This window comes from Bufo gargarizans, chromosome 3 (assembly GCF_014858855.1).
Source record: "Bufo gargarizans isolate SCDJY-AF-19 chromosome 3, ASM1485885v1, whole genome shotgun sequence".
Lineage (NCBI taxonomy): Eukaryota > Metazoa > Chordata > Amphibia > Anura > Bufonidae > Bufo > Bufo gargarizans.
The window spans coordinates 205,345,994-205,363,849 of record NC_058082.1 but is presented as its reverse complement, the minus strand read 5'-3'; the positions used below and the strand labels follow the sequence as shown (position 1 = coordinate 205,363,849).

At 44.2% G+C, this 17,856-nt stretch overlaps 2 protein-coding genes across 9 annotated transcripts in view; both read left to right on the top strand.

The window, feature by feature from the left end:
* INPP4A (inositol polyphosphate-4-phosphatase type I A) overlaps positions 1 to 17,856 on the top strand; it is a 393,978-nt gene that overhangs the window by 81,922 nt on the left and 294,200 nt on the right. The gene's annotated exons all lie outside the window — the stretch shown is intronic.
* LOC122931482 overlaps positions 1 to 17,856 on the top strand; it is a 162,109-nt gene that overhangs the window by 46,452 nt on the left and 97,801 nt on the right. Inside the window, exon 5 of the mRNA XM_044285547.1 lies at positions 6,582 to 6,831. Within this exon, the coding sequence (XP_044141482.1) occupies positions 6,582 to 6,831 (250 nt within the window). The remainder of the gene's footprint in view (positions 1 to 6,581; positions 6,832 to 17,856) is intronic.

Genomic DNA, 17,856 nt, shown 5'->3' with positions numbered 1-17,856 from the left:
TTCTACTTGCTCAACTTGGTTTGCAGTTTGCTCTATACAATTGCTTATGATCTGGTATGAGCAGTTCGCAGTTTGTATGCAATTTGTATGGTGGAACTGTAAGTAAACATACATACAGACGTGGACAAAATTGTTGGTACCCTTTGGTCAATGAAAGAAAAAGTCACAATGGTCACAGAAATAACTTTAATCTGACAAAAGTAATAATAAATTAAAATTCTATAAATGTTAACCAATGAAAGTCAGACATTGTTTTTCAACCATGCTTCAACAGAATTATGTAAAAAAATAAACTCATGAAACAGGCATGGACAAAAATGATGGTACCCCTAACTTAATATTTTGTTGCGCAACCTTTTGAGGCAATCACTGCAATCAAACGCTTCCTGTAACTGTCAATGAGACATCTGCACCTCTCAGCAGGTATTTTGGCCCACTCCTCATGAGCAAACTGCTCCAGTTGTGTCCGGTTTGAAGGGTGCCTTTTCCAGACTGCATGTTTCAGCTCCTTCCAAAGATGCTCAATAGGATTGAGGTCAGGGCTCATAGAAGGCCACTTTAGAATAGTCCAATTTTTTCCTCTTAGCCATTCTTGGGTGTTTTTAGCGGTGTGTTTTGGGTCATTGTCCTGTTGCAAGACCCATGACCTGCGACTGAGACCAAGCTTTCTGACACTGGCTAGTACATTTCTCTCTAGAATTCCTTGATAGTCTTGAGATTTCATTGTACCCTGCACAGATTCAAGACACCCTGTGCCAGACGCAGCAAAGCAGCCCCAGAACATAACAGAGCCTCCTCCATGTTTCACAGTAGGGACAGTGTTCTTTTCTTGATATGCTTCATTTTTTCGTCTGTGAACATACAGCTGATGTGCCTTGGCAAAAACTTCGATTTTTGTCTCATCTGTCCACAGGACATTCTCCCAGAAGCTTTGTGGCTTGTCAACATGTAGTTTGGCATATTCCAGTCTTGCTTTTTTATGATTCGTTTTCAACAATGGTGTCCTCCTTGGTCGTCTCCCATGTAGTCCACTTTGGCTCAAACAACGACGGATGGTGCGATCTGACACTGATGTTCCTTGAGCATGAAGTTCACCTTGAATCTCTTTAGAAGTCTTTCTAGGCTCTTTTGTTACCATTCGGATTATCCGTCTCTTAGATTTGTCATCAATTTTCCTCCTGCGGCCACGTCCAGGGAGGTTGGCTACAGTCCCATGGATCTTAAACTTATGAATAATATGTGCAACTGTACTCACAGGAACATCTAGTTGCTTGGAGATGGTCTTATAGCCTTTACCTTTAACATGCTTGTTTATAATTTTCTTTCTGATCTCTTGAGACAGCTCTTTCCTTTGCTTCCTCTGGTCCATGTCGAGTGTGGTACACACCATATCACCAAACAACACAGTGATTACCTGGAGCCATATATATAGGCCCAATGGCTGATTACAAGGTTGTAGACACCTGTGATGCTAATTAGTGGACACACCTTGAATTAACATGTCCCTTTGGTCACATTATGTTCTGTGTTTTCTAGGGGTACCATCATTTTTGTCCATGCCTGTTTCATGAGTTTATTTTTTTACATAATTCTGTTGAAGCATGGTTGAAAAACAATGTCTGACTTTCATTGGTTAACATTTATAGAATTTTAATTTATTATTACTTTTGTCAGATTAAAGTTATTTCTGTGACCATTGTGACTTTTTCTTTCATTGACCAAAGGGTACCAACAATTTTGTCCACGTCTGTATAACTAGTTCAGTATACAGTTCTAATCACTACATTAACAATAGGAACATTATATAACTGTTCTAAATACCTATTTTGGCCTCTTGCTTCCATAAAACACAGCTTTTAGTAGAGTGAATGACTGTTCAGCTCCTCTCCTCTGGTGTCTAATGATTCTAGCAGGGGAATTTCCCACACAGGGAGTGTAAGATTGGCTGTGATTGGCCAATACTCCTGCTCAGTGTGAGGCTGTCACTCCCTGGCCTGTGAGTGATCTGAGAAGATCTCTCAGACTTGCTACACGTGAATCTATCTGACAGATTGCTTTGTTGTGGCTTTGGGAAGGATCCCCCCCTCACAGGTTCTGCTCATTAGTTAGTGATGCTATTTATACCTGCCTCTCACTATAGCCCTTACGGTTTATATTTTCTTCTGGAGTTCTCTGCTGGTGTTTTGTGGATCTCCTGCTCCCAGTTTGTCTTCAGTTAAGTCCTCCTTCCTTCCCTTTTGTTGTTTGTACTGGCTAGGCCTTAGGTAGACACGGTTTCCTTCATCCTGTGCAAGGAACCGGTTGTCTTTTCGCCTGCTCCCTAGCTGAGGGTTTGTATCAGTGGCAGCAGGGCTTAGGTTCGAGTGCATGAACACTTCTGCCATCGAGATTTGTTCATGTTGGTAGCAGTCAGGGAAAGGCTCAGGGATTGTCAGGAGTTGACCCTTCCCTGTTCCCTACCTGTGGGGCCTAGCCTGTTTTGTGTAATTTTGTGGTGTTTGGTTTGCTTCAGTTCCCTCAACCTTCCGTGACAGAGGCTGGCTGTGATTGGTCTTACCTCCTGCTCAGTAAAAACAGTTTAACTCCATGTTTTCTGTTGTCATTTTTTTTTTTTTTTTTTTTTTTTTTTTTTTACATTTACAGTAGAAATTTTTACAATCTATCAATTCTTAGTGACCCAACTAATTATATATAGATATAAATATATTCAACTCAACTTTTCATTACATTTACATTTAGAAAACCCTCCCCTCCCTCCCCTTAAAACAGTTTAACTCTATGCTTTCTGTTGTGTCTGTTGTGTCATTGAGCTTACCTTACATTCATATACTGTAATGAATCTTAAAGGCATATTATCTTTTCTGCTTCTGTGAACACAATATATAACTGTTATATGACATCCAAACATGAAGTCACAGTAAATAACTCTGCTTTTGTCTTTAACATATAAACATAGGAACTGTATTAAGGTTTTTTGGCAGGTCTAGCTGTACAAACATATAAGCTATATTAGCAACCTAGGACAGGTCTTATCTGGCCAGCTACACTCCAACCAAAATTACCTATAATTCTATGTTCTTATTGGTAGGACTTAAACATGAATTTGAGGAATTTTCCATCAGGTTCTCAACTCTCAAGTGTCTTTTATCACTCAAGTTTTGCAAGTCTCTTTTTTAACTCTCCCACCTTGGCCTCAAATTTTCAGGTATGGGCTCGTCCGATACTAACTTCTTTCTGCATAATTCTTGTAGTATTTCTCTTGCTCTGAGGATTACTGGGGCCAAGAATCCCAATGGATCATATATAGAAGCCACTGCGGAAAGAACACATCTAGTACACGGTACATCTAGTTGCAACTTTCTCTTCAATAGATACTTCAAAGAAGAACTTGTCATTCTCTACATTCCATCCAAATCCAAGTACGTTCTGAACTGAGAGATTATCATAATTAAGATCTACATTCTTCATTGTTTATGCATGTTCAGAGTCACTGATGGATTCCAGTACCTCTCTGCTGTTTAAGATGAATTTATGAAGGCACAGGCTTCCTCTTGCACATAAATCTTGGCTTTCTTTCACTAGTTTTATTGCAGATTCTGTAGAGTCTAGACTTATGAGACCATCATCTACATAAAAGTTTTTCTTCAGAAAATGTGCTGCTGATGGGCAATCCTTTATTATTCTAATTGGCCAGGTACTTCATACCATAATTGGCGCAACCTGGAGATGATGCTGCTCCAAACAAGTGTACTTTCATTTTGTATTCTGCTGGCTCTGAATCTGTATCTCCGTCCTCCCACCATAGAAACCTCAGGAAGTCTCTATCTTCATTCTTCACATGAAACTGGTGGACCATCTTTTCAACGTCACACATGACTTCTATGGGATACTTTCTGAATCTACAGAGTACTCCAGGCAGAGTTTTTGTAAGATCTGGTCCTTTTAGTAGATGATCGTTCAATGCAACACCATCATACTTTGCTGAGCAATCAAATACTACTCTAATCTTATCTGTTTTTGAGTGGTAAACACCTTGATGCGGGATGTACCACACTTCTCCTTCTTTAGGTTGGTTATTAAGTATCTCTGCATGTCCTTCTTCGAGGATGTCTTCCATGAATTTCAAATAATCATTCTTGAGTTTGGGATCTTTTCCCATCCTTTTCTTCAAACATTTAAATCTTGCTAGGGCAAGGGTAAGAGTAGTTCAAGATGACCTTGTTGATTCTGCATAATACTTTCTTCTAGAGTGTGTACGAACTTTATATCTTCTTGGGATACACTCTTTTTTTAGAGCTTATGTCTGCAAAGTCAGATTCAAGGATCTTGATTACTTTTGCTGGACTTACAGTTGGTAACTCTTTGACAGATATTCAGTGACACAAACCTGTCACCTGTCTTGAGTTTGCGATCTGCTGTTTTCCTCCAACAACACCCCATCCTAGATCAGTTTGAACAGCGTAGGGTTCACCCTTTCCTCCTGTGATTACCTTTTGTGGTACCAAGGCTTCAAGACAATCATAGCCTATCAACAGTCCAACACCAAACTCATTTAGCGGGGATATTTCATGAGATATGACAGATAGGTGCTCCCATTTATTGGCTGTTTCACAGGTAGGTATGCGATCTCGATCTAGAGGTACATCGTCTTTTGTATAAGCTGGAGGTAGATCTAATGTGAAGTTTGAATGAAGTCCTCTAACTCTCAGTCCTTTGATCCTTTGACTGTTCACTAATGTGTCTCTCCCCATCATTGTGGTGAGTTTGAGCTTCACTGGTTCTGTAGCCACTTGTAATGTCACTCTGGGCATCCAGTTGCGCATAGGTGTATACTTTCTTGTTCCTCCTTTTAGGATTTGAAATGCACACTAGTACAACCATTGATGTGCCATTGCTTTCTGCTTCCCTCACTCTGCAAAAGAATACCGATACTTTATTTTCTTCCTCAGTATCTTTAGGTATCCAGGATTTATCTTTCTTTGGACGTTCTTCGTGTAGTAGTGTAGGATGGTGTCCTTTGCAAACGCTGCATGTGGCCTTTTTATTACACTCACACACTTAGTAACATGGCCTTTTCTTAGGCATCCAAAACACAGTTGGTTCTCAAGTACAAACCTTTTCTTTTCATCTGGGGACTTCTCCTGCAATTGTTGGCACTTGTGTATGAAGTGGTTCTCTCCACAGAACATTTATTTGAAGGTAGTCTGAATATTTGTCGGTTCTGTCTCTCTACTGATCCTAGTAGTGACTTTGAACTTGCTCTCATAGGTTTAGACCTTTAGCTGCGCTATCGCTTCACCCTCTGAGGGTAATAGTTCCACTGTGGCAGGCGCAGCACTATGAAGTGACTTTTGCGCTGTGGCATTAGAAGAATTTTGATATCTCTAACTTTTTAGTCTAACCAGACTGTCTATTAGGGTCCATTCACACGTCCGTTTTTGTATTCCGCATCCGTTTCGATAAAAAACGGAACGTTATTCGGATCCATTCATTTCAATGGATTCCGCAAATATTCGGACTGCACACATGGTGCTCTCCGATTCCGTGATTCCGTTCCGTTCCGTGGGTTCCGTTTATTCGGATCCAGGAAAAAAATATACCCTGTCCTACTATTTGTCCGATTTTGCGTTCCGTCATGCCATTCTAGTCAATGGATCCGTCAAAAATGCGGAAGACATGCTAAAAGCATCCTCATGTCATCCAGATTTTCGGATCCGGAAAAAACAGGAACGTTTATCTGGAAAGGTAAAAATACTGACGTGTGAATGGACCCTTACTCTCTAATTCCTCTAGTGCCGTTCTATGGAAACAGTAGGTTTAAAGAGCACACCAAATGCTTGAAATAACTTCTTTAGTAACTTCAACTTTTCTTTATATATAACACTGCTGTGTAAGATTGGCTGTGATTAGCCGAGACTCCTGCTCAGTGTGAGGCTGGATGTGATTGGTCTTACCTCCTGCTCAGTAAAAACAGTTTAACTCTATGCTTTCCGTTGTGTCTGCTGTGTCATTGAGCTTACCTTACATTCATATAATGAATCTTAAAGGCATATTATCTTTTCTGCTTCTGTGAACACAATATATAACTGTTACATGACATTCAAAACATGAAGTCACAGTAAATAACTGCTTTTGTCTTTAACATATAAACATAGGAACTGTATTAAGGTTATTGGCAGGTCTAGCTGTATAAATATATAGGCTATATTAGCAACCTAGGACAGGTCTTAGCTGGCCAGCTACACTGTCCATAAAATGGCTGCTGATGGAGGGTCTTGTGACCAGGTAAATCGCTCAGTCTCCTCCATTCAAGTACACTACACCTGCGCTGTTGGGAGTTTAGTGCAGACGCAATGTTAGAATGGAGGCCGCTGAGTGATTCGAGAGGAGAGACCAGCTTATGGACAGGGCCTTTATGCGAACAGCTCAGAAGATTTGCCCAAGGTAAGTGTCATATAGTCATCATACGGTGGTCAACGGTAGCCAGAAAGTTGCCAACCCCCTAAAAACTACAGGTTTCACCTTTTTTAAGAGCATTGATTTTTTTTAACTGTATGTTCTTGGTCTTTCCTTCAACCTAGGAGATGTATATGATGTTTCTGTGACGGCTGAAACGGCTTATTACGGCTATTTCCCTGTAACTATTGTATTTGAATTCACAAGAGGAAATGTGGAGTCCATGGAGAAATTTCTTATTGGGAGGTTCATCTCTGCAGTTTCTAACAGTAGATTAGCTGATGACCTGGCACCAACTTCCAGATACACCCCCTATCAAAGGAATCTTACAAGGACCTTGGAAAGAATTGAGGATGATGGAATCCAACCTGACAGGTCTGATTCAGTTCCTTCCATAATAAATGCAAACTAATATTTACTTGGAGTATCTAGATTGTAATTTACTAGGGTTAATTTTTAATGACTTGAAATGTATAATGCTGCATATATTTGGGAGCAAGTAAGGGTGATTGAATGGTAACTTTGTACAAGGGCGAGAGGTATCACTGAGGCAGCAAGCTGAGCGCTAGCTGTAGGACACTAGAGTGAGACTGGGACAGCACTGATCACCTTGCCTTCTGATGAATGCACAGGAATCCAGTGAGACCTCTCAGTTTTTTTGTTTGGAGTTTATTCCAGTTAGGGAGCGTTCACATCACCATATAGCTTCCAGTTCTTCTGATCCATCAGAAGAACAGAAAAAAATAAATAAAGAAATAACAGATCCTATATATGGAGCATTAGTTAGGGTACTTTCACACTACCGTTTTTGGATTCCGGCAGGCAGTTCCGTTGCCGGAAATGCCTGCCGGACCCGTCAAACCGCATGCAAACAGATAGTTTTCTTCTCCCTGGATCCGTTAGTCCTTTGCTGGAAATGCCTGACGGATCCGGCAAACCATATGTAATTGGAAATCTATTTTTCCGGCTCCGTAATCCACCTTAAATACGGCACTGATCCTGTTGTCCTCCCAATTAGGCTCAATTGCCTCACATATTTCGTGCCAGAGGAGCCAGGTTGCTTTGTGATCTGCGTGGCGGTGGTCGGTGTGGTCCCACAACGGTGGATGCTCCTCCACCATCTGCATGAGCAGGTCATTGTCGATAAAAAAAAACTGCCAACGTCCTCCTCATCCATTCTGCTGGAGACTTGGGAACCCTTAAAAACTAAAAATAAACATAATGTTTGAAACTTTTTACATTTCAAAGACTTTGATTGAAAATACTAACACAACCCCGACTGGCGCGTGCTCCCCGACTTCCTCTGACAGAGGCTCGACTACCTCTCTGAGAGGCAACGGGAGGAGATGGCTGTAAAAAAATATATATATATTATAATTTAAGAACATACATGTATTTTTGAGGGGAAAAAAAAGATGACTGAGAAAAAGTAAAATAAATAATTAGAATAATGACACAATATTACAGTTGGGAATAGTATCCAATTTGACATACCTTATCATGTTGGCGATGTTGTTGAGGAGGAGAGCTCCTGGCCTCACTTGAAGAAGATATGCCTATAAAAAAAGAAAAAATATATATTTGAACTTTACACAAGACAACAGACCCATGTAAATATTACTTACTTTCCATTTTTGATAAAAAAAAAATGAAGGCGGGCTGTCTTCCAGGCCGGAGGGCTGTCTTCCAGGCAGGTGGGCAGGCGGGTGAGCTGGCGTTCTGTCTGCCAGGCATTTTTTTTCAAAAAAAATAATAAAAGGGGTGTTAGCCATATTCTTCTACGTATGACTACTACTCCTGGCATCCCCTATGTACTTATACTACCTGCAGTCCCTATGTACTTTTGCATAGGGACTGCAGGTAGTATGAGTAAATAGGCAATGCTAGTAGAAGTAGTAGTATCTAGGACTATTACTCCTAGCATCCACTATGTACTTATACTACCTGCAGTCCCTATGCAAAAGTACATAGGAACTGCAGTTAGTATAAGTACATAGTGGATGCTAGTAGTAGTAGTCCTAGGTACTACTACTCCTAGCATCACCTATGTACTTATAACATACAGCTCCTATGTATAAGTACATAGGAGCTGCTTATATTTAGTTTTTCTATTGTTGCACAGCAAAAAAAAAAAAATTGCTATACTCACCTTCAATGGCATGCTGCTGACTCGCTCGCAGGCTGGAGCAAAGAAGCAAACAGGAAGCTGCGCAAACCAGCTCCTCCTATATCCAGGCGCAGACTGGAATGCCGGATCCGTCAATGCGGCAATTTCCGAAACACTTGGTACCGGATCCAGCATTAATATATTTCAATGGAAAATAATACCAGATCCGGCATTCCGGCAAGTGTTCTGAAATTCTGGCTGGAGAAAAAAACTGCAGCATGCTGCAGTATTTTCTTTGGCCAAATACTGTAAAGGGACAGAACGGAAGACATCCTGATGCATCCTGAATGGATTGCTTTCCATTAAGAATGAATTAGGACAAATTGATGCGGTTTTTTTTCTGGTAGTGAGCTCTTATGACGGAACTCAATACCGGAAAACTTTAACGCTAGTTAAAGTACCCTTATGCTCTCAGGTAGCATCAGTTTGCACTTAAAATAACTGATCCATCTTTTTTGAGCATCAGTTACTTTTGACAGGAGAAAAAGTCCTGCCTGCAAACTGATCATAACTGATGCTGAAAGTTCAGGATCCATTTTCCGCCCATCAGAACAGAGCCCCGCTCCTTCTCTTTTTCTCTCCACCTTCTAGCCTTCTGTTACCTTCTAGGGCAGTGTCTTCATCCACTGAACTTCACATCTGCCAGAAGAATATGCAGTTTAGTGGAAGAAGCCGCTGCCCAAGGGTCACAGCCGGTGCACGTATAAAGGTGGTGTTTGGTGTGAGATTTGCAGAGGCATGATGACGTCACTGAGACTAGGAGGTGGAGAGAAGAGGAGGATCAGGGCTCCGTTCTGATGGGTGCGGCTGGGCTCCGGTAGGGATAACTACGGCTCCTTGGGCTCTTTTAACCGTATTAGCATAATTATAAAATCCTGTTTTTCAGGGGCAAAATAGGAGTGATCAGGACATAAAGGTATATTTTAAAATGGGAATAGTAGAGCTGCAATGCCATGCAAATGGTTAAAAACTGCCCAGGGTGGTGACAGAGCTCCTTTTAATTGGTACAGGTCTAACTGCTGCCCCTATAGAGGTGGAGTGGCAGGTCATGCATGTGTCATGCATTTATTCTGTATGAAACAACCTGAGATAGTAGAGCACATTGCAGAGCAGTAACTTTTAGTAACCAGAATAAACCTTTAATGCTTGCTGTATGAGGCGCTGGATGCATTCTTGTTGGTGTGAATTCTGTGCATGTGGTTTATCAGTTATTAATGTACTATAATGTTCTCTGGGTTAATCTAATAATAGTTGTGGGCCTCATGAACACGACTGAATGTATTTTGCGGTCCTTAAACCACGGATCCACAAAATACGGATACCGCCCATGTGCATCCCGCAATTTTTGCGGGCCCTATTGTCAAATGTCAAAATGCCTATTTTTGTCTGCAAAATGGACATGATTAAATTATTCGGTAATTCCCTGGGTGCTCTTTCTCTAATACCTCACCTTTTCTCCTCCATGTCCCCACCTGCCCAAATAATAAAACACTGAAAACAGAGTCGGATTGAATCGGCCACAGCAGCCGTTTTATTAACACGTAAAAACATATCATAAATAACAATAAGTTAACCCATACAAGGGAGGTCCTAGAAGTTTATTATTAGCCCACAAACAACATGGCATTTCCACCTTGCCTCCAGCTGTAGAACACCAGCTTGTAGACACCAACTGATGGACGCCTCATTGAACCAACCAAGTGCCCAAACATGAGAGTCCAGCCCCACTATTGAGGCCCTCCCATTCTCAAGAACTAACCCATACCACCAGCTTTAAGGACCTCCCACCACCAACAACGCGCAACTTGAGACCCTCAATCTTGCGCTTCCCTTCACAAACCTAAAGCCCTCTCGATCCCCCTTGAAGACCCAGAGACCACAAGTCGATGCCCACCGCATTAAGGTGAACCTCGTCTGACCTCCAAAATTCACCCACCCCCAACTCTAATTCAAAATGCCTGACAGCCACTGCCCCATTCCTGGCCACAAACTTGCCTATTGCCCTGTTCACCTTAATGCGAGCCTTATTAATACGTTCCACTGAACACGCCTCCCGCCATGTTCGACGAAGTATAATGTCAGACCACACTGTAATCATGGCTGAAACAACGGCCATAACCTCAAAAGGTCAAATTTTATATCCCTAATCAACTCCCTAACCGGCTTAATCAATAAATAATTTTCCCCTACATACAGAACTAAAATGTCAGGGGACCTATCCAGATGTGCAAAAATGTGTACCTCTTTCAAAACACCCCCCCACAACATACCTCGAGACCCAAGCCACCGCACAACCGTGACGTCCCTCTCAAATCTCAGTTGATACCCATACCGAAATGCATCTATTTAATTGCGCTAGTGAGCAACCCTCTTCTTTAACATGCCTCTCATCTACCCGCACCCCCATTATCTCACACTACTGTTCCCAAATACTCCAGGCTTTATTATATGCTGAACAATTAAAGTAGGTGACCTTATTAATACTTAACTCTTACTAATATTTAAATTAAAATAGACTCTAAATATACACAATCACATATAAAAAGTGGCGCACAAAAAGTGCGTAATTTCCAGTGCACAAAAAAAGCTAAGGGAGCCGTCTTACCAGATTGGCATCCTGAAATGTAATATATATTTTAGATAATAAGGACAGCCAACTAGGGTGCATTTGGGGTCCTGGGGATCCTCTAACTGGGTATTTTCCCCTACAAAGTCGTATTATACCTATATTAAGGACCTAGTGCTCAGGGATCAGTATCACTCACCCTCACAAGGGCTACTCCTCTGAGCCACACTCCCTTCCAGTCTAGGTGTCCCTGTCTGTCCCTATGCAGCATTGACTGCCCAGCTTTGACAGGAAGAGCAACAGGGAGACCCTATTATTCATCAAACAAGACGTCCCAATGCGTTTCATTGGTTAGTAGGCCAAATCATCAGGAGACTCATAATACTATAACCCAAGTATTGGTTACCGACTTAGGTCTGATGGGTGAAGGCAGGGGTTCGGCATTGGCCATGCGCGATACATCCTTCTACCTCTATCCGCAAATTCATGTGCTGGTAAACATGTGGCAGTGTTTGGCATCCTGCTTGTGGCAACTGCGCTTTAGAAGCCGCCCTATGTTGCTTTTTGAACCAAGCGTGGGCGGCCTGAGAATCCGCCCCTTGGGACACATGATCTGTCACATGATCCATCATGTAATCGGAACAAGTGACGTCTCTAGCAAACACCTCTGAGTGACCGCTACTACATTGGGATTTGCGCGTATTGTCAAACTATGTAAATGGGGCACGGGAACCAATGAAATTGGACAGAAGCGTGTAGGGCTACTCAACTACACCCCCGTAATGGTGCAACCAAACAAAGTTCAGGATTGATGCCATCATTGACCAATGCCCCTTTTGGAAATGACAAATGGTAAATCAGCCAAAACATGTTAGGCTCTTTCTTGGGCACTACCGCCAATGGTGAAACCCTTAAATTAACTAACAGTGGTTCTGCAAACGGACCATCCATCCTACCCAACAGAACCTGCTTCTCCAATTTCTCAGACACCACTTCTGGATGCTCTAAAGCTGAACACAAATTTCGGCATACTAAAACCCGAAGTAAAACCCTTTTTTAATAGCTCAGCTGCTTCTCGATTAGGGTATCTGTTTAGATACTGCACTATCCTTTCCACCCGCACTGGAGTCAATCCCTTTTGCAGCGGCATCCGACCCTTTTTGCCTATTGCCTTTGAAGCATCCATTGGCATTTTGCGCCGAGCTTGCAGCTTTCTTCATTAAAAAGGAAGTACAACCTCTTGGCGGACGCTGCTTAGAGACTAGCCTGACCGGACCCCCCTGAATCCCCCCGAAAGGACTGCCCCTGCCTCTCCGGTGCAGTCACTCTTAACCATAAACCGATATCTTTATGGTCCAACCGTATATTAAGGCGAACCATGTTCCTCTGCCTCAATTGCTCATCATAAGAGAGCCAACCTAGACCCCCGTAAACCCTGTAGGCCTCCCCGATCGCATCTAAGTAGCGGAAAAGGGCCGAACAACACTCAGGTGTCTTTTCACCAATAACACTCGCTAAAATGGCGAATGCCTATAACCTATTTGAAAAAGTGCACTAGATCAATCTATACCAGCGCCTTTCCTCCTCATCCTTTTTTTCCCTCATCCATCTTTTACCTGTCTAAATTAAAGCTCTCTAGTGGGAGTAATGAAAATATATCAACATACTCCCCCCATCCATATGCGCTCCCCTATACGTCCTGCTTCAAATGTGCCCCTAAAGGGCCTTCAAAGCATACATACACTTCCCCTTTAGCCACATTGTCCACCCTAGGCCTGTCCTCTTCTGCCCCGGCCTGAGTCTGTACTGAAACTGATCCCCCAGCCCGAGATGGCAAACCCCCGACTGGCCCACTCATTCCAGCACCTACCCCCCAAGCAGGTAATGGCGATAAACCCACCCACCTATCAAGGCTACTTAACATCTGCCCCAGACACCCCCCGGGCTGCTAACTAGTGAATGAAGGTATCTCCACATCATCTCACCTGGATGCCAGGGCACTGTGAACCCCTGTCACAGATGTAGTTGGGGAGAACACCAAAAGACAACAAGAAGGAAGAGGAAAGACACTAGGCCTCACCACTAGGGAATGAAAAGGTCACATGATCCACACTTGATCAGGAGGTGTGGACATACAAACAACACACAAAGTGAAACCAAAAGAGGCTGTCAGATCACTAATGTGCAGTCAGTCTTTCAGACCTTCTAACACCTGTCACAGGTGTGACAGTACCCCCCCCCCCCCTTCTACGATTTTCAAAGCCTGAGGAAGTTCAAGACGGAAGGCTACAGGGTTAACAATGGCAGTGATCTTATATGGACCAATAAATCTTGAGCCCAACTTCCAAGAAGGTACCTTAAGTTTAATGTTTCTTGTAGACAACCACACAGAATCACCCACTCTCAGGTCCGGACCACTCATACGTCTCCTGTCAGCCACACACTTATACCTGTTGCCCATCTTTTTCATTTTTTTTTTATTTTCCACCAAATAGAAGACAAAGAAGAGGAAAATCGTTTGTCCTCAGGAATGCTGGAATTTTGAGCACCAGAAAATGTACCAAACTGTGGATAGAACCCATATGCCCCCAAAACAGCGACTTATCAGTTGATTCCTGTCTAAGGTTATTTATAGCAAACTCCGCTAACGACAAAAATGAAGACCACTCTTCCTGATTCTCTGAAACAAAACTGAAAGTAAGTCTCCAGATTCTGCGCTCCGTCTGTCCGTTCGACTAAGGATGAAAAGCCAAAGAGAAGGACAATTCTACACCCAGACGAGTATAGAACACTTTTCAAAATCTGGAAACAAACTGAGTCCCTTTATCGGACATCACATCAGAGGGAATGCCATGTAGTTTCACAATGTTGTCGACAAACACCTGTGCAAGAGTTTTAGCATTGGGTAGACTAGGTAATGCAATATAGTGTGCCATTTTACTAAAACGATCGACAACCACCAGAATCACATTTTTCCCCGAAGAAATCAGTAAATCTGTGATGAAATCCATGGACAAATGGGTCCAAGGTCTGGACGGGATGGGCAATGGAAGCAGAGATCCGGAAGGCCGAGTATGTGTCATCTTACCACAGGCTGACACATAGTCCTCAACACACTTACGCAACCCCGGCCAACAGAATCTGCGAGAGATGAGATCGACAGTCTATCTGCTCCCAGGGTGCCCAGCAAGCACCGTACAGTGATGTTCCTCGAGCATCTTGTGACATAATTTCCCCGGAGGACAAAAGTCCGGAGCATCCTCCTGTGCCTCCAACACCTTGGCCCCGGATAATGTCACGGATGTAGTAGGGCAAAACACCAAAAGACAACAAGAAGGAAGACGAAAGACACTAGGCCTCACCGCTAGGGAAGGAAAAGGGTCACCACGTATAAAACCCTGCTCCTGGCCCTAACTCCTATGCGTATGGGCACCTCTTGATGGTAGAGATGCCCATACAAACCTGGAAAACCCTGGTAACCCTCGGATGCCCTAACGGTAATGACAGGGCAGAGACAACCCGTTCCTTTCCTGGTGAAGGAACCAGCATCTTGCTGAGGCCTAGTAAACAACCCAGGAAGGGAGGGGGAATACAAAACACAACAAGCGGAACACTTAACTCCTGAGGATGATAGAGGAACAGGACTTCAACAAGAACCACACTGCAGCTCTTCCAAAACTAAATGAAGCTATCCAGAGCAAGGAGTGATTGGTAAAGTCAGACTAAATAGGGAGAGGTAAAGGTCACATGATCCACACCTGAACAGGAGGTGTGGACATACCAAAGTGAAACCAAAAGAGGCTGATCACTCATGTGCAGTCAGTCTTTCAGACCTTCTAACACCTGTCACAGGTGTGACAACCCTGCAGCCGATGGTCCTGGCTCCTAAAATCCGTCCCGTCCAGGCGTGTCTTCACTTCTTCCCGCTAATGACCCTCCTCTGAACGACTGCACCCCAGCTTCCTCCATACTGGGTGCGCTCTGCGACAACCCCCAGCCATCTTCTTCATTCAGGTGTGCAGGGCCAACTCCTTGTCTTCTGTCACTGCTATGAGGCCTGTGCACACTGCTGGCCCCATTATGCATAGCCTCAGTCCTCATATTGCCACTTCCTTTCCCAAGCCGAACGGTCCTCCCCAGAGGGGGGAGAGCCTGCAGTTCCCGCTCCTGCTCCCACACTGCATTCTGGTGAAGACAGGGGGCTGACACCCCGACCTGCTCTGGGTTCCGCTGCACAGTGAGGTTCGTCCCACGCCAGTAGGACGAGGAAATTAGCTGCCCGCCATTCCCCCTTTTGTGGAGGGTCCCTGGAGGGGCTCTCGATCCGGCATTGAACCCTGGTGGACTCACTTGGACTAAGGCATGCCGGTGGATGTACCTGCCATGGCCGTCTCGAACTTGGCTGTGGGCCTGCCGTACCCGCCGCCTCCCCCTGCAGAAGGCTTTCCATCTGCTCCCTCAGCCAGGTGGTGTCACGGACGGTGTACAGGAAACAAGACAAAGCAACATGCATATATGACTCACTGGATCCAAAGCTAAGGAACCAAGGGGAGACCCCTGCACAAGACCTAGCACTTTCCCTGGCTGCTCAGCCTATGCAAACATCCCAGAGGTGGATGGTTGCATAGCCACGTACCTCGACTATATAACCCCTGAACACCCTACAATAGTGAGGGGACACGACCACCGGCTCCCTACACCAGACACGGAGGGAGTCAGGGTCACCTGGGATCCAGCAAACAGAAAATAACAGATAAATGTACAGCACTTAACTTTGTAGCAGACAGGAAAACAGGATGAGCATGCACACACACTCCAGGAAGAAGTATAAGCCGCCCAGTAATGCATTATGGGGCGGAATTTAAAGGGATGCAATTAGTCCAACTACATGACAGCTGAGAGAGGCTAACGAGATGAGGAACTGAATACCACAACAAAGAGCACTCAAGGAGGAGGTGCTGAAAGGCTTCTGTCAGAGCTACTCAGCTGTCTGGTTGTGACAGTACCCCTCCCTCTACGAGTGGACTCCGGACACTCAGAGCCCACCTTCTCAGGATGGGACCTATGGAAACCCCTGATGAGACGAGAGGCCTTAATGTCCGTCACTGGGACCCACATCCTCTCCTCAGGACCATAACCCTCCCAATGAACAAGGTACTGGAGAGAACAGCGGACAAGACGAGAATCCACAATCCTAGAGACCTGAAATTCAAGATTCCCATCAACCATAATCGGAGGAGGAGGCAAAGGCGAGGGTACAATGGGTTGAACATAAGGTTTCAATAAGGACTTATGAAAAACATTATGGATCTTCCAAGTCTGAGGAAGATCAAGACGGTAGGCAACAGGATTGATGACAGACAGGATTTTGTAAGGCCCAATAAACCTAGGACCCAACTTCCAGGAGGGAACCTTCAATTTGATATTCTTGGTAGACAACCACACCAGATCACCAACATTCAGGTCCGGACCAAGCACACGTCTCTTATCTGCCACACGCTTATATCTCTCACTCATGCTCTTTAGATTATCCTGAATCTTTTGCCAAATAGATGACAAAGACAAGGAGAATCTGTCCTCATCAGGTAAACCAGAAGACCCCTCTCCCGAGAATGTCCCAAACTGCGGATGAAACCCATATGCACCAAAAAATGGTGACTTATCAGAAGACTCCTGACGACTGTTATTTAAAGCAAACTCAGCAAGGGACAAAAAAGAGCACCAATCCTCTTGATTCTCCGCCACAAAACAGCGCAGATATGTCTCCAGATTCTGATTCACGCGCTCTGTCTGGCCATTCGACTGCGGGTGGAAAGCAGAAGAGAATGACAACCGAACCCCCAAGCGAGAACAGAAAGCCTTCCAGAATCTGGAAACAAACTGCGTGCCCCTATCAGAGACTATGTCTGAAGGAATACCATGCAATTTGACAATGTGATCAATAAATGCCTGCGCCAGCGTCTTAGCATTGGGCAAACCAGGAAAAGGGATGAAATGCACCATTTTCCTAAAACGGTCCGCCACCACCAGAATCACAGTCTTCCCCGAGGAACGAGGCAGGTCCGTTATGAAGTCCATGGACAGATGTGTCCAAGAACGGGAAGGAATGGGTAAGGGAAGGAGAGGACCTGATGGCCGTGAATGAGGGACTTTGGCACGAGCGCAAGTCTCGCAGGCTGCCACAAAACCCTCAACTGACTTACGAAGCGCAGACCACCAGAATCTCCGAGCGATGAGATCCAGTGTGGCTCTTGCCCCCGGGTGCCCAGCAAGGACCGTATCGTGGTGTTCCTTAAAAATCTTGTCTCTTAAAGCGAGAGGCACAAACAACCTCCCAGGAGGACAAAGATCAGGAGCCTCTGACTGGGCTGCCTGCACCTCTGCCTCCAATTCAGAAAAAAGAGCAGAGACCACCACCCCTTCGGCCAAAATGGGACCCGGGTCTTCAAAATTCCCGCCTCCCGGAAAACAACGTGACAGGGCATCTGCCTTCACATTCTTAACCCCAGGGCGGAACGTGACAACAAAATTAAATCTTGAAAAGAACAAAGACCATCTGGCCTGTCTCGGGTTCAGACGCTTGGCTGACTCCAAGTAGGCCAGATTTTTATGGTCAGTAAACACGGTAATAGGGTGTCTGGCTCCCTCTAGCCAATGGCGCCATTCC